Genomic DNA, 26,736 nt, shown 5'->3' with positions numbered 1-26,736 from the left:
CCCCTCAGCAGTGTACTTTGTCAATCTGCCTGTTCTGCTCCCCACTCTGTCTCTGGTGAATCCTCTCACTGCCCCTGCACCTCTGACCTATACCCCAGTACTCTATTCATAAATAAATAAATCTAAAAATAAAAAGAAACAAAGGAAATCCTGATTAAAGAACCAAAAAAGAAAAAAAAAAGGTAATATCTCATCAAAGAGCAAACAACAAAGACTAAAATCATAAAAATAATCAAATAGAAAATCTGGAGTTTAAAAAAATAAAAAGAAACAAAGGAAATCCTGATTAAAGAACCAAAAAAGAAAAAAAAAAGGTAATATCAAAGAGCAAACAACAAAGACTAAAATCATAAAAATAATCAAATAGAAAATCTGGAGTTTAAAACAATCAAAATGAAAAACTGACCTGTGGAATTCAACAGCTTTGATGTGGTAGAATAAAGAAGTGGTGAACGTGAAGATTCTAAAGTTTGTATGGTTCAAAGAGCACAAAGAAATAAAAAGAAAATTGAAGTATCTCAGTGAAACACCACTGTGAAAAGTAACAGACATGTAGAAAAGAGAGCAGCATAAAAAAAATGAGTAATGGCTGAAAATTTTCTAATTTGTTGGAGATCCATAACTAGTAAAATTGCAGAAATCTAAAGTTAAGAAAACCTGTGGGCAGAAAGAGAAAACCAAGCAAGACAGAAATACTTCATTACTAAGCAGGCACTCCCCCGCTCCCCATAAGGTTAGCAAAGCCTTACCAGGTCCAGAAGACCAGAAGACAATGGGATGACACATTCAAAGTGCTGGGAGGAAAAGCTGTACACAAAGAATTTTGTATCCACACAAAATTGCTTTCATAAATGGTGAAATACAGACATTTCTAGTTAAACAAAAGTGGAATTTGCAGCAAACAGACCCATTATATAAGATATACTAATGAAGTTCTTCAGCTTTCAGACTAGAAGTATGTGACCCTAGGTGGTAATTCAAACCCACAAGAGTACTAGAATAAAATTCATTATGTAATTACAAAAAACAATATATATATTTTATGTCAACTGATATGTATCTATGATCAATATTGTACATTCATATACATGTATTTATGCATATGTATGTATAGATTGACCTGGGAAAATGTCCCTTATTATTTATTAAGTGAAAAGATCAAACTGTCAAGAAATCCATCACACAGGGGTAAAACTTCTTCCACTCACATGATTAAACCCTTCATACATGTAGATATTTTTCCAGCATGAAAAAGGAGCAACACATACACACATTGTGTCTCAGGGATTTGTAAGAAGAAATTTTTCATTTTATTTCTGCCACACTTCACTGGTTTTGGTAAAAATATACACATTTTTAAAACATACTTTCAATCATGATTATTACAAAAACTCAAAAACAGCACTGAAACCAGAACTTTTTTTTACTTTTAATAACTTATGTTTTCTCACTGGAAAAAAAAATAATTCTAAAGAATTACTGAAATAAATCAGTACTACTAAAAAAAAAAATATGTACGCCTCCAGAAATAAATCAAGATACTAATCTAGGATGGGGAGGAGAGGAAACCTTACTGGCACCTCACCAGTATGGGATGTCTGACATAGATTAAATTGTAAGCTATGATTAAAGTTCTTCCCACATTCATAAGGTTTCTTTCCAGAATGAATTCTCTTATGGTGTGAGAAGCTTGAATGATAGCTAAAGGCCTTCCCACACTCCTTACATTCATAAGGTTTCTCACCAGTATGAATTCTCTGATGTTGAGTAAGGTGTGAATGAAGCCTAAAGGCTTTCCCACATATCATACATTCATGAGGTTTCTCACCAGTATGAATCCGTTGATGTCTTTTAAGGTGTGAGCACTGTCGAAAAGCCTTCCCACATTCCTTACACTTGTAGGGCTTCTCACCAGTATGAATCCTTTGATGGAGGGCAAGTTGTAAGCCATCACAAAAGGCCTTCCCACATTCACTGCATTCATAAGGTTTCTTGCCAGAATGAATTTTCTGGTGGTGAGAGAAGCTTGAGTGATAGCTAAAGGCTTTTCCACATTCCCTACATTCATAAGGCTTCTCCCCAGTGTGGATTCTCTGATGTATGGTAAGGTGTGAACGATGCCTGAAGGTCTTCCCACACTCTCTGCATTCATAGGGTTTCTCACCCGTGTGGAGTCGCACATGTTCAGTAAGCTGAAAGCTGCGAATAAAGGCCTTCCCGCACTGCTTACATTCATAAGGTTTTTCACCAGTGTGAAGTCTTTGATGTTGAGTAAGTTGTGATCGTTGTCGAAAGGCCTTTCCACACTTCTTACATTCATAGGGCTTCTCACCTGTATGAATTCTCTGATGTAGAATAAGTTCTGAGCCATAATTAAAAGTCTTTCCACATTCTTTACATTTATAGCGTTTTTCACCATTATTAATTTTCAGATGTTGTTTAAGTTGGGAGCAATGAATAAAGGCCTTCCAACATTCCTTACATTTGTCACTATTTTGAATTCTCTGTTGTTGAGTAAGGTATGATGTATTAAAAGTTTCTGTACATTTCTTACATTCAGAAAGTATTTCTTGAGAGTGAGTTCTTTTTTGATGACTAAAAAACAAGTGGTAATTGAAGTTCTTCCTATATTCTTTGCATTCAGGTTTTTTTTCTGAGTGACAGAATTCCTGAGTGAGTAATGTGTGTTGGAGAAAAATGGGTATGTGTTCATGGTTTATAATAAACTGGCTGAAATAGCCTTCCTGTTGGCCCTCAAATTGATTTTTGCATTCCCAAACATCATTGGAAATGGATTTCTCAGAATTACTTTTAAATGATTCCACAATAGCCCACCGGGGTGATTCTATCTCACAAATGTCTCCTTTTGGAAATAACTTCTTGGGCTTACACCTGGATGCCAAGTCTGAAATATAAGAAACACATTTTAATTGCTGGCTTCATGTGACAAGATAAATAAAATGTCCATGGTAGGAAAGTCAGATAACTGCAAGTAATACATGTATGAAATGAAAGGCCTGGAGAGCTCTTAAAACTGTCATGCAGTGGAATGAAAAACAGGTAAGAAGAACAGAGAGATGAGAATACATGAGACAAAGCGAGGGAGTTAATGAAAAATCAAGTTAATGGTTCTGAAATTTTGATCTACTAGAATCACCTGGGAGTTTGTTGCAATGATAGCTATTTAGGAAACGACATAATAACTTGAAAACTCCATAGAAAAAGCCCATCAGTCAAAGCAGAAAGTGGACAAGACAGGTGAATAGCCATTCCACTGTGGAAAGAGTATATGCAGATGTGCAAATGAACAAGTGTTCAACATAATTTTCCACTGAGAACAATTGAACTAAAACCACAATGAGCTATCACTATCCACCTAAAAGAATGGCCAAAACGAAAAGCAGATATATCACCAAATGCTGCAGAGGGATTTGGAGAGATAAGATCCTGTATACATGGCTGGAAGGAATGTAAAATGATTCTGCAACTGTGGAAAATAGAATGTTGGTTCCTTTCCAAACTGAAAGTGGCCTTCTCATACCACCGAGAAGTGGCATGTTTGAACCTGATTCCAAACTTATCTCCATGTGAACGTAAATACATATTCCTTACATTCCTGTCCTCTCCTCACCATATACCCATGCACTCGAGATAAAGATTAAAAAGTTATTAATCTCAAAGGACACAATTACAGAATTCCATTTGTGTAATATTTGTGAAGCAGAATATTTATATAGAACGTAGAACAAATTGGTGGTTGCCAAAGGTTAGAGAGAAGGGGGTTTGTGTAGCTATAAAGAGACAACATGATGGAGTTTGTCATGTCTGTACTGTACACTGGCTCCTGGAGTGGTGACACAAACCACAGTAACAAAATGGCAGTTACACACCTCCCTCATCCACACACACAAGTAAATGTGTATATGACCAGCAAAATCAACCAGTGTCCATTACTTTTTTTGCGAAAAACCAGGGTGTAGGCCAGAGGTGCAGAGGGTTAGAAGATTCACCAGAAACAGAGTGGGAGCAGAACACAGAGATCAATGAAGTCCACTGCTGAGGGGAGCAACAGGTGGGTCAGGAGAGGGCTGCTGCGCCATGTGGGTCAGCTCCTGGCCGGGGATTGAACTTGCACTGAAGTGGCTACGGTGAGCTTTACAATGCTGCACTTTAACCCATACTGCCACCAGGGAGGGCCATTATTCATGTTTTTGATCCATGATTATATTGAAAATATACTGCCATCAACTTGCAAAACAACCTGTTTCATTAAAAAAAAAAAATTAAACATTCACGTGTCCTTAGAGGAACAGACATGTTTAAGTCTGGTATACTCCTTTTGTTTGTATCTGCTTTGGTTTCCTGTGGCTTGGTCTCATATCCCAGAATCCACTGCCAAATCCATTATGAATAAGCATTTTTCTTGTTTCCTTTCAGGAGTTTTACAGTTTGGGACCTTACATTGACTTATAGGATCCACTTTCTTTAATTTTTCCATCTGGTGTGAAGTAGGATCAAATTTTATTCCTCTACATGTAAATATCAGGTTTTCCCAAAAGCACTTGCTAAGGATACCTCCTTTCCCCAAATGAATGGCCTTGGCACGATCATCCAAAACCATATGATCATGAAGCTGAGAGTACTCTGGAATCTCTCTTGGATTCCCTGCATCCATCTTTTTACACTGATTCTTATGGCTTCACAATGAGTTTTGAAATGAGGTTCTCTCTGGTAACTGTAGTAATAATCTTACTCAACTGAATATTTGAATAGCTGCCGCCTCCTCACAACAGTTTCCTCTTTTTCTGGTCACCGGCCACTCACCTGAGCACTGTCCTCCTGCCACCTCCCTCAGTACTATCCAGGGCTCCTTCCCTTGCTCCAGTGAGGAGATCACAGATGGCTTAGAAATAGAGAGCCCTGGTTAAGAGAAAAGAAATGGAAATGAGGTAGAAATCGAAGTACTCAAATACCGTGATTCAAAATTGATTGAAAAAAGAAACTACAAGTCAAAATGGTACTTGATAAGGGCCACAAAATAAAGGATGGAGGAAGGATGAAATGCTCAAATTCGGTGAACTGAGAATCATAAGAAACAAAGAGGTAATCACGTACTATTTAAATTTATGTAAACTTTCTCATTTTGCTATGAGGAAAAAACAAGCTTCCTACGTACTTATTTCCAGATATTTCTTTAATGTTAAAAGCCGTTTGTGGGCGACAGCTAGAGCTTCACCCCGGATGCACATGTTCAGCCTTAGTCTGTGGCAGTGAACCTGCGGGTTCAGTGCAGTGCAAAGAGAACAAAAGACAAAGTTGAGTTTGTTGGACCATGTTATGCTTCTGTGGTGCATTACTCTGACTCTGCTCCCTCATCATGGAAGTCAGTCACTTATAAGAAAGGCCCTCAGGTATGCAGATGAGGAAAATGAAGCTGTACCTCCATTCGGCTGTGCTCGTTTCTACACAGAGAGAAACTGCATATAGTTTTTTTAAAGCCAGCCCTAAAACCCATAGGAAAAGGCTTAAGCATATGAAAAATCAAAAATTCCAAGAAACAGTCTCAGTTATTGGAGGGAGATAGCATTACCCAGTGAGACCAGGTTGCTGTAGTTCTCCAACATCACGTCTCTGTACAAGTCCCTCTGCGCGGAGTCCAGGCATTCCCACTCTTCCCGGGAGACGTCCACTGACACATCTCTGAACACCACCAGCCCCTACGGTGACAAATCACAAGGCTGTTTCTGAAATTGCAAGATACATTTTTGAAAGGAAGAAGATGGCCCTCCCTGCCACATATTTTCATATGACCTTAGTAGTCATATGCTTCAATCAGGAATAAGAAAACACCAACTTACATGAGCCATTTTTTTTTTAATCCAACGTATTTATCAGTTCTCTTCTTGGTCCCACTTTAGAAGAAATTCAGAATCCAAAGAAGGTGTTTCTGGATGAGAGGGGTTTGAAAAACCACACATGTGATGATCTTGCCTCTGAGCTCTCAAAGTGCTTACTCAGAATGACATTTTTCTTTCCCTTTCTTCATTTTTTTACATTTGCTACTCCAAACCCCATACACACAAATGTAAAAGATTACTGGGAAATTGGACAATCCCAGCCAGACTAAAATGCACAGGGGAGCCCAATATTTTTAAAAGATTAACTTTAATTATTTATGCATACAAGAACTGGGGTGTAGGCCAAAGGCGTGGGGGGGCGGTGAGAGGATTCACCAAAAACAAGAGTGGGAAGCAGAACAGGCAGATCTACTGAAATCCACTGCTGAGGGGAGCAACAGGCAGGGCAGGAGAGGTCTGCTGCACCATGAGTCAGCTCCCGGGCCGGGGATCAAAACCATGCTGCAGCTGCTGGTGATAGCGTCACAGCATTGAGACTTTACCCTCTGCACCATCAGGGAGGCTCAGGGGATCCCAGTTATAGCAGGAAAGACTCAAGAAAGTCTGGGGCAAGCTCTTTAGCAGGAGGTATTTAGATAAGCACACCTTGTCCTGACACTGTGACAAAATAGACCCCACTAGCTGCTCAGACCTGCCCTGACAGATGCTTCCTGAACAAAGCAAGAAAAGGAAAGGAAATGGACATAATGAAAAGATTAAGGAAACAGGAAATGATCCAAAAGACCTCGTGTATGTATAACAGGTGTTTCAAAAATAAAACAACACAGATGGAAGAGAAGAAACAAACAGAACAAAAATTTCTACAGCAAAAGAAAGGCTTGAGTCTGTAGTTTGAAGTTCCTGATGAGAATTTCAACAAAATCAGACCTAGAAGCATCCAGGAAAATCTACTGAAATTTATCTCTGAATAAACAAAAAGACCTGTCTTTTTTTTTTTTTTTTTTAAAGATTTATTTATTTGTGCATACAGAACTGGGATACAGGCCAGAAACTCAGGGGCGGCGAAAGACTTCACCAGAGACAGAGTGGGGAGCAGAACAGGCAGATCGACGAAGCACACTGCTGAGGGGAGCAGTGGGAGAGTCAGGAGAGGTCTGCCACGCCATGTGGTCATCTCCGGGGCAGGCGGGAATCGAACTCATGAGGAAGTGGTTTCAGCTTCTCAGTGCAGTGCTTTAACCCGCTGCGCCACCAGGGAGGGCCAAGACCTCACTGTCTTTTAATGAAGAGTTACAAAACATTACATTGATAACATTGTGATGAGGTCTAGCTAGAAAGAAGTGCAACTACTTTAGACTTCCTGGGAAAACACTTGCGTGTCAGAGGGAGGGAAATCCACTAAAATCTCAGGGCCTGCTACCCCAGTGCAATGTCTCAGGATCCAGTCCTGTGGGCTACATTGAACGACCCCTTGTAAGTTTAAGGATAAGTTGAACAGTGCACTTGGTTATTTCTTTTACTTGGAAGGAGAAATGGCCAGATAGGCGTTAATATACCAATTCACGGGCTAAGGCTGATGACAGTCATGGATATGAACTTCTGCATGAGCGGAAGGGGAGATGCTTGTATCCCAGTGAATGCCACCAGAGGGTGCCCTCAGCAGAGTATTTTAGGAAAATGGGTAGGATGACCTGTGCAGTGGGCAGCTGCTTCCCTCAGTCACCTCTGTCATCGCTCATGTGGCCTGTGGACTGAGAGTCTGCGGTGGCAGGGGTGGTGGGCTCCACAACACGGGCTTCCACTCACCAACACTGACCTGCCTGTGGCCACTGCTGGCTTGCCACCAGCAGAAGTCAACACAGTCCCTGAAATGGCCGGGTTCCTGATGGCAGGGTAACACCTGGTGTTACTGAGGTAGGCACTCTGGATACAGATTTGCCTCCACTATACCTAGTGTGTCATCAAACCCATCACCTGTGGACTTACAGAGAGCTCACCTGCCCTCATGATGGTCCACAGAGCATCGCTTCCGAGCAAGGATCACATGTCTCAGCCAAGGAACCACAGCACGGACAGATCCCCAGGGGATTCACTGGCTTTGCCGTGTTCCCCACCAGCCTGAAGCAGCTGGCTTTGAAAAAACACAGGAAATGACCTCTTAAAGATTCAGTTACAATGCAGGCTTGGTGGCAGTAGCTTGCAAGGCAGCTACAGAAGGCTGTGTTGGCTAGGTCTGTGTTTGATTCCACAGCTGGAATTCATGAGGTCAGGAATCTATGAGGGAAATGGGAGTCACTTATTATTACCACTTAGTGACTTAGAAGCTTTTTTTTTTTTTGGCTTCCTGTCACCACAAGCTGTGGTCAGCTGCCCCAGAAGTCTTGGCTCCCAAGGGAAGAGAGCTTCCACCGAGAGACACATCATGATTCCACTGAGCTAGAAGTTAAGACTGTATCACTCACTCACTTTGGGTCCTTCCTCTCTCAAAACAGGAAATATGCTTGGGTTAAAATTTTTCTAAGTTTACGAAAGTATACTTAAAAACATCAGTATCACAGCCTAAAAATCACTTATGTTAACGTTTAGAAGTATATATCTAAATGGTTCTGTTAATGGTATTTGACATTCTATAATGACATGTAAATTTTGATAAATGGGAGAGCTGTACATATCACTGTCAGTATATTTTGATTTTTTGTACATATTTATTGTTATTCTAGAACTTAATTTTGACAATTTAATATCTCATTGGGAGGGAGTTCTAGAATCTAATAAACTAGACATTGCTAAACTCAGTAAACTGAACTATCACTGTGAACTTCCACACATTCCTATATCCAGCCTACTCCCTCTTCCCCCGGATCTTACAGGATTAAGCTTTGAAAGAATGTTTTATCATCTCTAAGACTACCACTGTAAGAATGTCTACCAGGTTCTCCCAGGTAGAAGGTGACTTCTTGAACTCTGCTTCAAAGGATGTAACTACATAAATGTGATGTTGGAACAGAGCCTCGTCTGCCAGTTAAAAATATTTTACCTTGGGCCCTCCATGGTGGCACAAGGGGTTAAGTCTCAGCACTGTGAAGATATTGCCAGTAGTTACCGCATGAGTTTCATCCCCAGCCAGGGAGCTGACCCACATATCTCAGCAGACTCCTCCTGTTTCTCTGCAGTGTATTTCAGTGGATCCACCTGTTCTACCTACTCTGTCTCAGGTAAATCCTCTCACCGCCCCCCCCCATATCTGGCCTACACCCCAGCTCTTGTATGCACAAATAAATGTTTATAAATAAATTAATTTTAAAAATACATACTCAGTGTCTGAAGAAGAGCAGATTCAGACATATGTTCAGTGATGTTTTCCTTTCCTCAGGGCTCCTCTCTAAGAGACTGCATTAAAAGTGCCGGAGATGGTAAAAGGCAGGTAGAGAATCTCGAAACACCAGACCTTGGAGCACTGACTGACTAAACTGGAGCAAAGAATTCAACACACAAGGTCCCATCATCGATACACACACTCAGGTGGAAGCAGGACAGATGGGAGTACTGCCTGTCCTTCTTAGTATCCAAGGGAAAGGTCACCTGTCTCCTTCCTTGGTTCACAGCGCGGTTCCTGCAGAGATGGCTTTGGGAACCAAGTGGCGCTGTGACATGGACCTTCCCCTCAGTTCCAAGGATGATCCCCTAGGGAAGGAGTCTTGCTCCTAGACTCTTCCCTTTGGGTCTCCCTAAACCTCTCCCTAAGGGACACTTCCAACCCTAAAATCTTTATTCCAAAAACCAGTTTGTGCATTTTTACTTGCACGCAAACTTTTCGACCACTCAGTATCTTGATTCCCACTTTGGTGATTGTTTCTCTGCCGCCAGGGTCCACCGCTATACAAAAGGAAAAAAGCCCTAGCAGCCCCAGGGGTACGGGTCCCAAGAAAGGGCAGAACCTAAAACTGGCCCCGAGGCGGGCGACACCCACAACTCTGACGCCTGCTCAGAGTTCAGCCGGAGGCTGAGACTGGACGTGGGGTGCCCTCCCGAGTCGCCGGGCAGGACAGCTCTGGTGAACATTGTGGTCGTCCAGGCACCACTGAACCCTCAGATCTTCCATGGCCCCTCAGTGCCAACGTGAGACCCAAAACTGCCAGAACGAGGCTGCGCGGGGACATACCGAACTCCGACACAGCCCGCAGACTCCAAAGCCGCTTTCCTGACACTAGGTAACCGCACACAGGATGGGGAGTCTCTCACCCCAAGTGTCACATACCCAGCACAGCAGAGGAGCTGGGGTGCTAAAGTACAGTCACGCACCTGTCGTGGCCTCAGGGCTCGCGCACACGGGCCTGCGTTCTGGGCTCCACACGCCCAGTCTGAGCCCAGGACCGGGGTACCACTCGAGAGCGACGACGGGGAGTGGAAAACCAAGCGAAGCGGACACCGGATTTCTCTTCAAAGGCCACGGGCTGATGGGAAATGTAGTTCAAGGCCGGAAAAGCCCGGATGTGAAGGCGGCGCGCGCGCGTCCACAGGAGCCACGGCCGCGAAGTCGCTTGGGAAGTACGACCCGCGCGGCAGTGCGCAGGCGCAGACGGCTGGCCACTGGCCGGAGGTGAGACTGGTGGGTCCTGAGGGCGCCGAGGAGGCGGGTGTCGGCGGGACCCGTGGGGGGAAAGCCGAAGAGGGAGGCGGGAACCTGAAGTGGGGAAAGCGAGGAAGGAAAGGGAACCTGGGCAGGGGAAGCCGGGGAAGAAAGTGAGAGCCGGGATCGCAGTGACGGCGAGCGGGGAAGCGGGAACCCAGGCAGAGGAGGGGACCTGGAGCCGGGGCCGCCGATGGAGGAACAGAGATCGGGACCCGGGAGCGCCAACGAGGGAATCGGGGGTCCAGCCGCTGGGCACCGAGGAGGGAGCTGGAAGCCCCTAGCTGGCATGAGCTTGGCCGAGGCAGGAATTTTGCACGCCTCCCCCACTAGAAAGCCCAGCTCTGGGGAGCGCGGCCTGGCACACGGCGTGTTTAGTTTGCGAGCTTTTGTACCTGTCCTTGGGTGTATTTGGGCGTGTTCCGCCAGGTGAACGTTTTGAAACTGTTTAAGAAAGTGATGTGGTCTCTGCGTGCGTCGGGGTGGTCGATTTGTGTTGGAGCTGTGCGACTTTAGTGAGTGGTCATTGCTTACTTTGTGTGAGAGTGTGTTTTGGGCTCAGAGGTCCTTCGTAACGCGTGCCTGTGTGAGGGACGGTGCTGTAGCTGCATTTGTCTGCCCTTTCAAGTAATGTGTGTGCATGATCCACTTACTCTCAGTGCTCTTCATTGTGTGACTGAGACTTGAGAGCCGGGGAAACTGACTAGCTAGTGTTGTCTAGATGATCAAATACTGACCATTGTGTGTCTGTACAACTTGGCAGTTGGACAAAATTAATAAGATATTTTTTAAATAGAGAGAAGAGGTGGACCAAATAATGTCCAGAAAATACGTGGGAACCCCATAATTACATGATGACCAATATATTGAAATGACTAGAACCCCCTTGAGAGCACACAAACTTTCTCCCGTAACTGCCACTCTCAAACTTTCTATTTGAATCTTTTTTTTTTCCTTCTACTGGATGAATTCCTGGACAGTCAATAATTTCTTCAGTCATTCTTAAGATGCTAGACTTGTTAAACACAAAATCAGTCTCCTAATAGTCATTTAGAGAAATGTTCACTGTAGAGAGCAATACAAACTTGTTTAAAAACCAAAAACTCTCCTTCCTCTGGAAGCCTGTACTGTAAAAGACAACATGATCAGTTTCTTCTCTATTCTTCAACTTGAGTTTCATCTTTTTGTTCCCTGTAGGTGAGTAGTGTCCAGACGGAATGGATTGGGAGTTGGAAAAGGGAAGCAGTTTGGTACTCTTATAATTCAGTGTCAGTCATCTCTTCTGAGAGAAGCCGCTCCTGGGAACTTGCATACACTTCCCTTCTCGTTGACATAGTCATATCTGCAGCTGCCTCCTCAAGGCTCCTGGGGACATGCAGAGACTTCCCTGCTCTTGGTGGGTCTTACTATCTCCCCAATCAGTCCTGGTGGACAGTATCCCTCCATGATGTCTCTCTCCAGAGGTCATATTAGAATTATCTCCCTTGGCCCTCACTGGTGGTGCAACAGTTTGAAGCACAGCACAGTGAAGCTGGACATAGCTGCTTCAGCACCAGTTCCATCCCCAGCCAGGGAGTGACCCACAGGGTGCAGAGACCTCTCCTGTCTCCCCACTGCTCTCCTCAGCAGTGCACTTTGTCACTTGGCCTGTTCTGCTCCCCACTCTGTCTCTGGTGAGTCCTCTCACCACCCCTGCACCTCTAGCACGTACCCCAGTTCTGTATGCATAAATAAATAAATCTTTTTAAAAAATTATCTGCTTGTGCACTTAGCTCTATCAAATCCTTACAACATGTACATTTCCCCCCCCTACACCCTCCCCCTGCCCCCAGATTTTCTCATCACATTGGTTCCTAGTGCACCAGGATGTGAGGGGCCCTTTGTTTAATACAAAGAAGTATTTTCCCTTTGGAAAACTATGTTCTGAAATCTGTTTACTCTCTTAAAGGGAACATTCTCTTCTCTCAGTCTCTTCAGTCTCTACAAGTATTTAATTTTAGCAAAACTTTACAGTTAGCTGCTTTAAGGTCCTTTTTATTTAGAATAAGCCACTTAGAAGCTTGTTTCACTCACCATTTTTGGTATCTCAGCTGAGACAGAGGCAGAACTCAAAATTACCATCTAGTTGAAAATAATGATACTTATAATTTTTAATGACATTTTAAAACTAAAGGTTGCTAGGGAAAAGATGACAAATAGGTTTGTGTGTGTATCAGAAAACTGAAAAGTAGCCATTAGCCATCATAACATGAGAAAGATCATTAAGTGATTTTATTAATTGCCTGATGTATAATTTAAAAAATCAGAATGTGGGCCTCCCTCATGGCTCAGAGGTTAAAGTCTTAGCACTCTGAAGCTTTCACCAGCCACTGCCACCTGAGTTCTATCCCCAGCCATGGAACTGACCACAGGGCGCAGCAGACCTCTCTCGTCTTGCCCGCTGCTCCCCTCAGCAGTGGATCTCCCTATTCTGCTCCCCAATCTGTCCCTGGTGAGTCCTCTCAACCCCCCACCCCCATCTCTGGCCTACACTCCAGTTCTTGTGTGCATAAATAAATAAAAATAAAAAATCAGAATGTTCCAAAGGGAATCAAAAATAAGATCAGTAAAAGGATCCAACATGATAAAAGGGTCATAACTTCTTAACACTTCATTTAGCTCATTAAGCTATCAATATTTTTAGACTTTGTAAAGTTCTTGGAAAATGAACCAGCTAGAATGTTGAAAGTAAAATAATTGGGGAGGTGAGTAGCCCTAGCTGATAATAAGATGCATTTTCAAGATTATAATAGCTATAGTGATCATGGCAATTAAACAGATCAATGGGACTAACAAAGTCAAAATCTACGTAAACATATAAAGGAAATAAAGTATATGATTAAAAATGGCAGTTTTGGTGAGTAGAGGAAATACAGATTAGTGAATACTTGAGGGTGAAAATCTGATGGCCTGGTAACTTTTTAAAAAAGCTTTATTTATGCACACAAGAACTGGGGTACAGGCCAGAGCTGCAGGGGGTGAGAGGACTCACCAGATAGTGGGGAGCAGAACAGGCCGACTGACTGAAACACTGCTGAGGGGAGCAGCGGGCGAGACTGTCACCTCCCTGGCCAGGGATCGAACTCCTGCTGCAATGTCCACAGATAGCTTCACAGTGCTGTACTTTAGCCCATGAGACACCAGGGAGGGTCGCACACACTTCTGATTTGTCGTAAGTCCCAAAAGACACAAGCAGGCACAGTCCCCCGACATCCTCTTGCTTTGCCTTTCCTAGGAGCTGCCCTTGTCTAAAGAGGGCCCAGGAGAAAGACTAGTCGCCTTTTGCGGATCTGAAAACCATGGCTCAGGTAAGGAAGTGGTTCCCTTGCCCTTTGCGGGGAATTTTTAATTTATTTTATTTTTGCTTAGAGGAGATTTAAGCATTTTCGCCTATTTTCCTCTTCAGGAATGCACTCCCCACTCTGTCTCTGGTGAATCCTCTCACCTCCACACCTCTGGCCTGTACCCCAGTTCTTGTATGCATAAATAAGTCTTTAAAAAATAATACTTACTCAGGGTAAAAGGTATCAGTCTTACTGTGTTTCCATTTATTGCCCTTCGCTGTTTGTGCCAGTGTTGCTCACATAATACCTATGATTGTGATACATGGTTTTAGAGTGTTTACTTTATACCAAGTGGCTGCCGCTCACAGCCACTTGGTATAAATTCAGCCTGGCCTATTACCTATTTTTGTACAGATTGTGAGTTATAAATGGGGTTTAGCATTCATTTGAAAAAAAGAAATTTCTATCCCACATTTTATGAAATTTAAGCTTTAGTATCCATAAATGACATTTTACTAAAACACAGTTTTGCTCATTTATTTACATTCTGTCTGTGGCATGCTTTTTGTGACAGCAACACAGAATGTCTGTTTCAGGGCTCTCTCTGGTAGCACAGCAGGTTAAAGTGCAGCACCTTGAAGCTGTCTGCAGCCGCTGCAGCACGAGCTAGATCCTGGGCCAGGAAGCTGACCCACATGGCGCAGCAGACCTCTCCTGTCTCACCTGCTGGCATCCCAATAAGCTAAAACAGTTTTAGGGTTCAAAGTGACTTCACAGAAAAGATTTTTAGGATTAGCTATTAAATAAATACACTGTCAAGTACATCTACCTTGATTTTTGCTTCCTTTATAAAAATGTCTGTCATAAAACAAGAATAATAGGCCTTTCTTAACAAGTTTTCATATGAATCTTACAAAAGAGCTGGATCAGAGCTCGGCATTATCTAGCTAACTTGTCCTGATAATACCCTGACCCACGGCAGGGATCCGTGTCCTTCAAGGATGTGACTGTGGATTTCACTCAGGAGGAGTGGCAGCATCTAGACCCCGCTCAGAAGACTCTCTACATGGATGTGATGTTGGAAAACTATTACCACCTCATTTCAGTGGGTAAGAAAAACACTCTTGGAAACTTCCAGTAGCATGCATTTCCTTTTAAAGTGTCTAAAGCTGTGTGATCTTTAATTTTAGGGATGAGGCAATAACTTCTTTTTGGGTACAGTCATGATCATTGTTATCTTCCACACTGTGTGGTATTAAGTTTACTAATATACCGAGGAATATCCTCATTTGCTGTGCTGAAAACGCACATTACTAATTTTTTGAAATGTGTTAGAGGGGCCTCCCTGGTGGCCCAGGGTTTAAGTCTCAGCGCTATCACCATGAGGCCCAAGTTCAATCCCCGGCCAGGGAGCTGCCCCACATGGCGCAGCAGACCTCTCCTGTTTCCCCACTGTTCCCCTCAGCAGTGTGTTTCAGTAAATCCATCTGTTCTGCCCCTCACTGTCTCTGGTGAATCCTCTCACTGTCCCCTCCCCCCCACACACACACACATCTCTGGCCTACACCCCAATTGTTCTATGCAAAATTAAATTTTTAAAAAAAGAAGAAAAAATGTGTTGAAGGGCAAGCATCTTAATCCAAATCTTGCTTATCAGGGTGTCACATGACTAAGCCTGATGTGATCCTCAAGCTGGAGCGAGGAGAAGAGCCATGGACGTCACTTACAAGTCATACCTGCTTAGGTGAGTCTCTGACTCTTACGAAGACGAAATCTAATGGAAAATGAATTGTAAAGTGAACCCATGGTGGGTGACACCTTTGAAAAATTTTCAGTGTGTCCTTTTAAAAAGTCTCCAAACCTTTGAAATGAGCCTCATGCCTATAAAACTTTCTAGTACTACTCAGTGATGTTCTTTCATAGTTTGCTTGATGTGACCAAGAGAGTGACCGCTCCTGTCAGTGACAGTGGACAGTGAGCCTTCTTTTAGGTCCTTTTCTTGATTCATGTCTTTTTCAGGCATTCTTGGTCCCTTAATTTCTTGTCATTGTGATAGATTTCTTGCAGGTATGCTTAATCTTAAAAGAAGAATTTATTGGCTAATGTTTGTCCTCTTAATGGCTTTCCACTGTCTTTCTCTTCTATAAATACCACTGATCTTCTGTGCTATTATCTTAAGTTCCCATGCTCACCACAATTCTAGTTCTTATTTTTCAAACTGAATCTCTTTGGACCAGATGATAATTTCACATTTACCTTTGTTCCATTAAACTTCCATGGTTCATTTTATCTGGCCAATCATTATTCCAGAAATCAGTCCTAATTTGAGTAAAACAGCACTGACTCAGTTTTATCCAGGTTACCTAAGTGATTGTTTCTAAGATTCGCTGTACATGATTTCCATCATATGAGTGAATGGAGTTAAGAAACATCACTATATTGAGCAAAAACTTTAACTGGTCTTTCTTGAAACATGAAAAAGAGGAATAGTTATGACTGATGGACATGAGAGGTTTGTTACTGAGTAATTCTGAAAGAATTCTTTGACAGTAACAGCAACCTGAAGGCAGCAATGAATATAACCCTAGTCTGTCTTAAAAGATCCTGTTGAAAGTTTGTTCCTAGCTCTCCTCTCACAAGAAAAAGTGATTCCCAGCTATGTTTGTTTAAACAGCAGAAAATTAACTAAAGCTTAGAAAGATTAATTAGCCACTGATGGCTGCATGAAGGGGGCAGTTGAGCAACTGGAAGTGTTTGACCTCACCACACCCAGGGATGTGCAGAGAAAAGTAGAGGCTCTGATTTGTGTCCTCCAGAAAGTGACCCTGCTGTCATATTATCCTGCACAGCTTTCCTACTCATTTTCTTCTCCATCCTACATAAAGCTTAACGCCATTGATAGGTTCATTTTGTTGCCCTGAATACACTTAGCCAAGCATGACTCCCTTTCTTACCATCATTCTTTGTCTTTTCATGGTTTCTCATGTCCATTTCACCCTTCATATTAAGTTCTGGTGTGAGGTGCAGTGGTATTAATGTTCATTGCTTCTCTTTTCATCCTGCCCTACATTGATTGGTGTTTTTCTTTAGGTTCTGTGCCTTTTTTCCAGGCAAGCAATTATTTTTCCAGAGTCGTCTTTTTTTTTTTTTTTTAAGATTATTTATGCATACAGAACTAGAACTAGGGTACAGGTGAGAGGTAGAGGGGATAAGAGGATTCACCAGAGACAGAGTGGGGAGCAGAACAGGCAGATCTATAAAGTACACTGCTGAGGGGAACAGCAGACGAGACAGGAGGGGTCTACCATGCCATGTGGGTTACTTCAGGTCGGGGGTAGAACTGAAGCAGCTGCAGCCAGCTTGTAGTGCAGTGCTTTAACCCACTGCACCACCAGGAAGGGCCGGGTCTTTTATTTTTCAAGAACTGGGGTGCAGGTCAAAGGTGCGGGGGTTAGGGGGTAGTGAGGGGACTCAGCAGAGACAGTGGGGAGCAGAACAGGCAAATGGACTGAAATACACTGCTGAGGGGAGCAGTGGGCGAGAGAAGAGAGGTCTGCTGCGCCATGTGGGTCAGCAAACTGGCAGGGTATCGAACTCATGCTGCAGTAGCTGAACTTCATGGTGCTGTGTTATTAACCCCTTTTGCCACCAGGGAGGCTGTCCAAGGGCTTCCTGACCTCATATGTTAGACCCTTTAGTATAATTCCTAAAGTGAACATGTGAATGTTTAAATTGCTGTTATTTTCTTTTCTAGAAGAAACTTGGAAAGCTGAAGACTTTCTAGTGAAATTCAAGGGACACCATGATAAGTATTCCAGACCAGTTGTATGCATCAACCACAAAAAAATGATTAAAGAGAATAGCAATGCATATGAAAAAGCATTTACTTTAGACAAAAATCCCACTAATTCAAAAAATCTCCCTCCTGAATATGACACTCACGGAAAGATTTTTAAAAATGTTTCAGAACTGATCATCAATAATCTAAGTCCTACAAGGAAGAGACTCAGTGAGTATAATGGATTCACTAAGCAAGAGGCAGCTCACTCAGGACTCAAATCCCACAGTCAACATGGCAGGACTTTCAGTCAGAATGAGCTGCTTATACAGTATCACAAGATGGAGACTACAGCACAGTCGTTTGGATATAACGACTGTGAGAAAGCCTTCCTGAAAAAAGGGGACTTAATTACACATGCAAGAACTTACAGAAGGGAAAACCCATCTGAATATAATAGAAGGAGAAGAGCAGCCAATGTTGAAAAAAAACATACATGCCCAGAATGTGGGAAATCCTTCTGCAGAAAGTCAGTGTTGATTCTTCATCAAGGAATTCATACTGAGGAAAAACCCTATCAGTGTCATCAGTGTGGAAATGCATTTCGAAGGAAGTCTTACCTCATCGACCATCAAAGAACGCATACAGGAGAGAAACCTTTTGTTTGTAGTGAGTGTGGGAAGTCCTTCCGCCTAAAGACTGCCCTCACTGATCACCAGAGAACACATACAGGGGAGAAATCCTATGAGTGTCCACAGTGTAGGAATGCCTTCAGGTTGAAGTCACACCTTATTCGTCATCAAAGAACACACACAGGAGAGAAACCATATGAGTGTAATGACTGTGGGAAGTCCTTCCGCCAAAAGACCACACTCTCTCTCCATCAGAGAATCCATACGGGAGAGAAACCCTATGTTTGTAAAGAATGTGGGAAGTCCTTTCACCAGAAGGCAAACCTTACTGTACATCAAAGAACTCATACGGGGGAAAAGCCCTATATTTGTAATGAATGTGGGAAGTCTTTCTCCCAGAAGACAACCCTGGCTCTCCATGAGAAAACTCATAATGAGGAGAAGCCCTATATTTGTAATGAATGTGGCAAGTCTTTCCGCCAGAAGACAACCCTTGTAGCACATCAAAGAACACATACTGGGGAAAAATCCTACGAATGTCCTCACTGTGGGAAGGCCTTTCGAATGAAGTCATACCTCATCGATCATCACAGAACTCATACAGGAGAGAAACCCTATGAATGTAATGAATGTGGCAAGTCCTTCAGTCAGAAGACAAACCTCAATTTGCATCAAAGAATTCACACAGGGGAGAAACCGTATATTTGTAATGAATGTGGGAAGTCCTTTCGCCAGAAGGCAACACTGACTGTCCATCAGAAAATACATACAGGGCAGAAATCCTATGAGTGCCCTCAGTGTGGCAAAGCCTTTAGCAGGAAGTCATACCTCATTCACCATCAAAGGACTCACACAGGGGAGAAACCATATAAATGCAATGAATGTGGGAAGTGCTTTCGCCAGAAGACGAATCTCATTGTACATCAGAGAACTCACACAGGGGAGAAGCCCTATATTTGTAATGAATGTGGCAAGTCGTTTAGTTACAAGAGAAATCTCATTGTTCATCAGAGGTCACACAAGGGAGAAAATATAGAAATGCATTAAAAGTAATTTCTTTGTGAAGAAACTTTCCAAGTTATTATAAACACGTCACTAAAAGAGAAAGCATGCTTTAACATGTTAATACAGTAACTTTAACCACAAATGTTAACAACTGTTAATTTAATGTACCCTACCACGTGACTGTCTACTTTTTACTAGCTTACAAAAATGGGTATGATCACTGATATTGAACAATTATCATCAGTTAAGCTAATTTATAAGTTTTCAAGTGCTTCTGCTGTTTTTAAAATTATATAATACAGGCATATTCAAGATATAAAATGGCTGTAATGACCAGCCTCCATCAGAGAAAGAAAACATGAACTATAATTCTTACCGCACTCTGTGAAATAAAAAGTAGTTAGTTGTTATTTCCCCCCAAAACTACCCCTTCACTGGCTTTTAACATCAAGAAGTAGGTTTTGCATGTTTCTAAACTTTATATTTTCTCATAATCATGAATCTTTTTGTCTTTCAGCATTTTAAGATTCATACATTATTGCATGTGGCAGTAGTGTATTCATTTTCTTTCTGTATACTATTCCATTTTAAGAATATACTGCTATTATCCTCTTGATGGATATTTGTATTTTTTATAGTTTTATGTTAAAATAAAAATACTGCTATAAATATTTTTGTATATGTCTGTGTATGTGTGTGTTTCTGTTGATTTTATACTAAGACAAACTCAGTCTAAGGGTATTTGTGGTTTTTCTTTTTTTCCAGCTGTTGCAAATACTGTACAATTTCTCCAACCCTTTCAACAAACTGGGATGATTCACTTTGGACATGACAGCTGTGTTTATAGTCAATGTTGAGAAAAAGTCTTCAGTGATGGTTGAACTGGACAGTTTATTCTACAGGAAACCTTATATTCTAATTGGGAGGAGGCTGTTAGTCATGGAAATATAAACATAACAGAGGTTGGGCTTTGGCTATAGCTTAAACCATCCACAAAACTGAAAAATTCATATTGGAAGGAATCCTGTATTTGTCAGGATTATAGGGGCACTTCTACTCAGAGCTTCCACCTTATTCATAAAAAAATTCTAGCAAACAGGAGGTTAAGAAGGAACAAAGAGGCCCTCCCTGGTGGTACAAGGGGTTAAAGCACAGCACTATGAAGCTATCACAGCCACTGCAGCATGAGTTCCATCCCAGCCAGGGCGCTGGCCCACATGGCGCAGCAGACATCTCCTGTCTCACCCACTGCTCCCCTCAGCAGTATATTTCAGTAATTCACCTATTCTCTGGTGAATTCTCTCAACTATCACACCTCTGGCCAACACCCAGTTCACCTAGGTAAAAGAAAAAAAAATCTCCAAATAAGCTCAGCAGCAATTTTGAAAAATGTTACTGAGGGTGCTTAAGTAGGATTATTCATAAACATCTTTTACCACATGTATGAAGTCATTGTATGCAACACAATTCATAAGAAACTTTAGTAAGCTGGGCTTATTTTCCCTAATTAAAGATGGCTGTAAACCACATGTAAGCAAGCAGGAAAATGACTGATAGTTTAAGTATCCAGCAACAGGCCCTCTGACCTGTGTCCGCTCTCCTGGGCAGCCATGGCTGTCATGAAAATAACTCGGCATGTGCTGTCCTGACTTAAGATCCTATCATGGAATAGCCCTGTTTTGTTTACAGTTGAATACTGTACACACACGATCATCTTGTTTTATAGCACATAGTCATGTTTTACAGGTTTTGTGTATAACATACTAGAAAGAATAGTGGACAGTTTTTTGTTTTAAAGATGTTTTAAATGTTTTATTTATGTATACAAGAACTAGGGTACAGGGGATGAGAGGATCCATCAGAGACAGGTGCAGAACAGGCAGATTGAAGGGACTGCTGAGCGGAGCAGCAGGGAGACAGACGAGATCTGTTGTGCCATGTGAGTAAGCTCTCTGGCCGGGATCAAACTCATGCCGCAGTGGCTGGTGATAGCTTCACAGTGCTGGGACTTAATCCCTGTGCTACCAGGGAGGCCCGAGTTAGTATTTTAAAGGGAAGACCAGGAAAGTTTTGGAGATTTAAGTCAAGGGAGACAATCAGCAATACAGCCTGGCAAAGGACAGGTTATGCCATTGTGAGGATTTCCTTAAGATCAGCTGGATGGGCTGAAATAGGGTTGGGTAATTCTGAGGATGCCTATGGCATAACTCAAAATTATAATGCTCAAAACATGGGCTATTTGTTCCGTGGGGTACACATAAAAATCATTTTGAATGTTTCTGGGAAGGGATGGTATATTGGGGAGTAGAAATAACAGACAAGTCTGAGTGGCTGAAAACAAAAGGGTCAGATGAAGAGGAGAAAACTTAAGGACTCGAGTCCCTTCAAGGAAGGGAGGGCAGGCAGCCTGTGTGCTGGGGGTCAGACTGGGAACAGGAGCAGAGAGTAGTTAGGGGCCTGGGGAGCAGGGGAGACATCTGACAGCCGGGTAAAATGAGGGATTGAAGAAGAGTAGGGGCTGGGGTTATATAGCTCCTGAGGCTATCAGAGACTTGGTTAAGGGTGACGTCATGGACTTGTTGGGGGAAGGATGTCCTGAAGGAACCCTACAAATAGGTTTTATGGACTCCCACCCCCATCCCAGACCAAAGAGATCCAAGACATCAAGGACTACAAATCCCATAATGTCATCACCACTTAAGGGAGCACTGCTGGGAAGAGAGGGCGGAGTTAAGCACCCAGGCTTGATAGGTCCTCCCTACTGGTGCAAGGGATTAAAGGGCAGCACTAGGAAGCCAGCTGCAACCACTTCAACATGCATTCAATCCTCAGGCAGGGAGGTGACCCACATGGCGCAGCAGACCTCTCCTGACCTGCCCACTGCTCTCCTCAGCAGTGTACTTCCTCCATCTGCCTCCCCACTCTGTCTCTGGTGAATGCTCTCACTGCCCCTGCACTTCTGGCCTGTACCCCAGCTCTGTATGCATAAATAAATCAAAAATTTTTAAAAAGCATCCAGGCTTGCTATATAACCAGACTTAGCATTATAGTGGGGGCCCTTTGCTTTTTGCTGGCTTTCGGAGTGCTATTAAGGTCCCAGCTCAGTGGAACTGGTAGGATGGCACTCACCAATTAGTCTCTCTGTCTTTTTCCCTGGATTAGTTCTTTCTTCATTTCCCCATTTGTAAAGAATCCCTTTATTAACCTGTTGTGTGTGCTGCAGTTGAGTCTCATTAGAAGTCTCTTCTAAGCATGGGGTTGAGGACCCACAATCAAGCCAACACATTTCACATCGGGGTTGGCCTGTAACAGAGTGATGTCACTGAGTGTGTCACAATCTTTAGCCAAATTTAGGACCTTGATATATAAAATGTTGTTGGTCAAGAGTCACAAAGATTTACATAGATGGATACTGAGGAAGAGACTACTATATCGGCATCAGACTGGGGATATACTAATCCCTAAGAGGTCTCACTGGCCAGCTGAAGTTTTCAACTTCTCTTTGCATCATGGTCTGACCTGTACGTAGTTATAGGGGCGTAACATTTAGAGGCTTAAAGGTGGGGCAAGCAGCAAATGTATGTAGTGTCGTTTTAAACATTTAGGTTGCCAACAAGATGGAAGTGGAACAATGGTGCCATCTAGTGGTTGGCTATCGCAGTAGCGCTGAATAGCTCCAATGTTTGGGAGACAATGAAGCCAAAATCAAGTTCACTGGCTGTCACCATGCCAGGTGGGGTCTGCAGTTCCTGGCCCACGTTAATACCCAAAGTAGGTATAGACAGATTATGAAGAATTAGAAGGTCAGGGAGTCTCCGGGATTAAAGATTCAGCGCTATCAAGCTATCACAAGCCACGGTGGGTTATCCCCGCCAGGGAGCTCACCTCTGCTGACCCGCCGCTGCGTATTTCAGTACAGCCGCCTGTTCTGCTCCCCACTGTCTCTGGTGAATCCTCTCACGGCCCCTCACCTCTAGCCTGTACCCCAGTTCTGTATGCATAAACAAACAGATCTTTAAAAAACAACAATCACACATCAGGAAGACACAATCTTCTACCAGGAAGACATAATCTACCAAACCCATCTCTACATCTGTCATACACATACGCACACCCTCTCTCTCTCACGATCTCTTTTCTGCTCCCTTCTACGAAAAGACGAGACCCGACTCCTCACCCCGGGCCTTCCATAGTTCCAGGCTGCTCCAAACTTGCCATCTTGCACCGGACCCCAAAGGTCCCTGAACAGGTGACTTGCTGAACCTGCAGTCCCACCACTGCGCGGATTCCTCTGGGAAATGTAGTCCGGACCGACAATGGGCGCTCGAGCCCTCTCTGCTGGGTTGGCGCTCACCCACCGCATCTTCTCACCCAAACCAGCCGAGAGGGCTCGCACTCAACGGCTCACAGAAGGAGCCGAACGACCAGCTAAAATTGAGGGGACTCCTCGACCCTGGCTGTACAAAGGGAACATCCGGTTTGCGGCGGAAGTAGCTGGGAGCACAGGCTTCTGGGAAACGTAGTCCAGGGAGGAAAGTGTCGGTTCCATACCGCTGCGACCAGCTGTTTCTGAGCGCTCAGCCTGGTCCCGGGTCACCCAGCCAGCCGCGCCGGGACGAAGAGGTGAAACCCTGACCTGAACTGACATTTTCATCTTTGTCCGTCAATGAGTCTAGGTCTCCGCCCTGCCAGTGCTGAGGGTGAGGCTGAGGTGGGGCCTGGACCTGACTGTCTCCCTAGCAGGGTCGAGAAGGCAGGACGCGATGTGGGATCGAGTGTGCGCATCACGATCCTGGGTGTGTGTGTATGTGTTCATCGTACATGTGCTCAGTGGACCTTATTTTTAAAGAATCATGAACTATATTTCTAGAAGTCGCCTTCACTTTGCTGAAATTTTCCTGCACAATTTCTTTTCCTGGAAGTTATTTTAGATGGAGTTTGAAGTCCCGATTTTATGTGCTTTTTCTTTTCCTGTTTCTCACCTGTAAATCAATTTATTTTTTTTTTAACTTGTCACAGTACAGCCTTTACATTTACACACTACTGGGTTTTTCCTACTCTGTTGATTAATGGCTGTTCATCTTTTATTATATCCCCAAATTCCTACACATTCAGTAACATAAATCGTGATACAGCCACTCAAACGGTGCTCAGTCATCCTCAAAGATCCGCAAAGGCACTACAGAACTGACACCAGACATCCCAGAGACACAAGAACGACGCTCACTTCCAGCATCTCCCCTCCCTTTGCCACCAAACTCTTAACCAGTCAGGAAGAGATGGGCACAGGCACCAACACCCCCTTTCATGCCGCATATCCCCACAGTCACCCAGGACAAGACAGGAATAAGGACACGTCTGCCACATACATAGTTGAGAGCGTGCACACAGCCACCTTCATGTTGTTACACTCGGCCACACCCCATCCTGGTGTCAACGGGCATCGGATGGTCCCACCACCGCACCCTGCCCACTCACCTGCACACACTCCCCCTTCAGCAGCTGCCCCCCTCACTGCAACCTGCGACCCTAGAGCTCCAGGGTGCCTCTCCCACCGCCTCCTGCGGACTCAGCCGGACACTCCAGACCAGAGTCAGAGTGTGAGAAGGCCGTTCTGCACCGAGCTCGCTTGTGGATTCCGGTCAGGCACTCGAGGCTCCAGAACCTTGGGCGTTGGGAAGCCCGAGTTCACTTACCTGGGGCTCGACACTTGGCCAAAGCTCCACTTGGCCAAAGCTCTAATTTGGGGAGGCGGGGAGGGTCTTGGAAAATGTAACCCTAGCGATGCCGGGGGAGCCCCATTAAGTGCACGTCTCGAAGGTCCTAGTCCCCACTCCTTCCCGTGCGGAGTTGCCTCGCAGCAGCCAGTGACTGACCCTCCGTGGCACCAGCCAGACCCGCCGCCAGTGAGGGTCCCCGGTGCAAACCCCTGACCTAAGAACACAGCCTGTCGCATGGGCTTGGACCCACCCACACCCTTGAGAAGCTATGGGATTCCCAGGGAAGAGGGGGCAGGGAACGCGCAACTGAGAGGTCAAGGGGCGTGGAGGGAGGCACAAGCCAAAGGCTGCCGGGAGTGTGTGGTAGCCTCTGATGCAGCCCTGTGTCTCTGTAAACACCCACATATTACTCCTGTAGGGGACAGTTGAGGGAGCCTCCGTATCTGACACTGGGGTCACAGAAAGTACAAAAAATCTCCCCAAACCCATAGACTACATTCACAATCACCCCAAAGTCCATGGAGTGCCTTTCTGAGGCAAACAAGCCACAACTAAGGGACCCAGGGAAGTTGATACGCTTTGGCTGATAATCACAGTACTTTGGCAATTTTATTGGGCATGAGATGAGAGACTAGAGGTTATCCTGTGGCCCCTCAATACATAGGCAGTGGAGGAGCTAGATGAGCAGCCCGCAAGGAACTCCAACCTACACCGCCAGGGTGGTAAGTAATAAAAGTTCGTCCCATCGTTATCAGTTGTCTGCTGACCTGAGTGGCCTCCTACTTCTCCTGGATCTAACCTTGCGGTCAAGGCCCAATTTTCTGTTGACTCCAAAGCTGCACCCAGGAGCAGTTACAGAGAATTAAGAATGGGAGTTCAAGGAGGAAAAGGTAGTTTAACAGTGTCATAACAAATATTTATATGGGATGTTTTTCCACTGTGGGTAGTAACTGAGGACAATTTACAAATGGTGTATAAACATGTTGCAATTCCCTGGAACTATTATATAATTTTACTTTTTAAAAGGGGTGGGGCATTCGTCTCAGCAAACACTAAGATTCATGTAGAACTGAAGCAAGTAGCTCTTCATTACGCATTCAGAAGACTTAAGATGCAAAGTAAAGCGGCACTTAACCAATGACTTGCTATTCACCATTATTCAAAAATAAAACTTTTACTTTTAATTCTGTCAAGTTGCATCGTCTTGATGGATGAGACCCCAGGTCCACATCATTAAGGGCTGGTTCACCTAACAGAATTCCTGAGCCACTTTTCTCACACCTCACCCATCCTTTCCACCTCTGTGAAAGAAACTACAACAAGAATTACTTCACAATATATGTTTATCAAACCATTACGGTATACACCCTAAATATTTTGTAATTTTATTATTCAATTACACCTCAATAAAAAGCTTAGGGGCAGAAAACAGAACAATGGCCTGTCTGAATGCCATGTGTGTGAATGAAACCGTTTGCAGGTTAAATTGAGAGCCTACCGCTAATTGTGAGTGTTCTAAAGGAACTTGAATGTTTCTTTTTAAATGGATCCCCAAAAACTTAATATGTTGTTTTCATGGAAACTATAGTACTGGAAAATTGGTTTCTCAAAATCAGTTTATCTGAAAAAGACACATTATATAAAAGCTGTAGAAGCACTCTTACTGAACTTGAAAGTTCCTAAAAATTTCTAAGTTCAAGTGATATGGTGCAATCTGACAACAGTGAGAAAACACAAACTATTGAACATACACTATAATGTAAAAAAAAATTACAACAGATTTGGGTTAC

General features: G+C 43.6%; 2 protein-coding genes across 3 annotated transcripts; one reads left to right on the top strand and one right to left on the bottom strand.

Moving 5' to 3' along the window:
* Positions 1-1,308: 1,308 nt before the first annotated feature.
* Positions 1,309-10,247, bottom strand: LOC101630614 (zinc finger protein 461). Its single transcript, XM_004690548.2, is given in 6 exon segments — positions 1,309-1,562; positions 1,565-2,905; positions 4,825-4,920; positions 5,591-5,717; positions 5,859-5,947; positions 10,161-10,247. Coding segments are annotated over 5 exon segments (1,602 nt in total). The 5' UTR covers positions 5,868-5,947; positions 10,161-10,247; the 3' UTR covers positions 1,309-1,533.
* Positions 10,248-10,414: 167 nt separating this feature from the next.
* On the top strand, positions 10,415-19,804 carry ZNF567 (zinc finger protein 567). 2 transcript variants are annotated; one of them, XM_012730509.1, is made up of 6 exons: positions 10,415-10,458; positions 11,686-11,884; positions 13,763-13,835; positions 14,794-14,920; positions 15,469-15,555; positions 17,566-19,804. In XM_012730509.1, the coding sequence occupies exons 3-6, from the start codon at positions 13,827-13,829 to the stop codon at positions 19,266-19,268; spliced, it is 1,926 nt and encodes a 641-aa protein (XP_012585963.1). In that variant the 5' UTR covers positions 10,415-10,458; positions 11,686-11,884; positions 13,763-13,826; the 3' UTR covers positions 19,269-19,804. The 2 variants fall into 2 exon arrangements, with proteins under 2 accessions (XP_012585963.1, XP_012585964.1); XM_012730510.1 differs by lacking the exon at positions 10,415-10,458 and having other exon boundaries at positions 10,544-11,884.
* The last annotated feature ends 6,932 nt before the right edge of the window (positions 19,805-26,736 follow it).

This window comes from Condylura cristata, unplaced genomic scaffold (genome assembly GCF_000260355.1).
Source record: "Condylura cristata isolate star-nosed mole 26May11 unplaced genomic scaffold, ConCri1.0 scaffold00028, whole genome shotgun sequence".
Taxonomy (NCBI): domain Eukaryota; kingdom Metazoa; phylum Chordata; class Mammalia; order Eulipotyphla; family Talpidae; genus Condylura; species Condylura cristata.
Note: the sequence above shows the minus strand (reverse complement) of the source record. Positions and strands in the feature narration are given on the sequence as shown.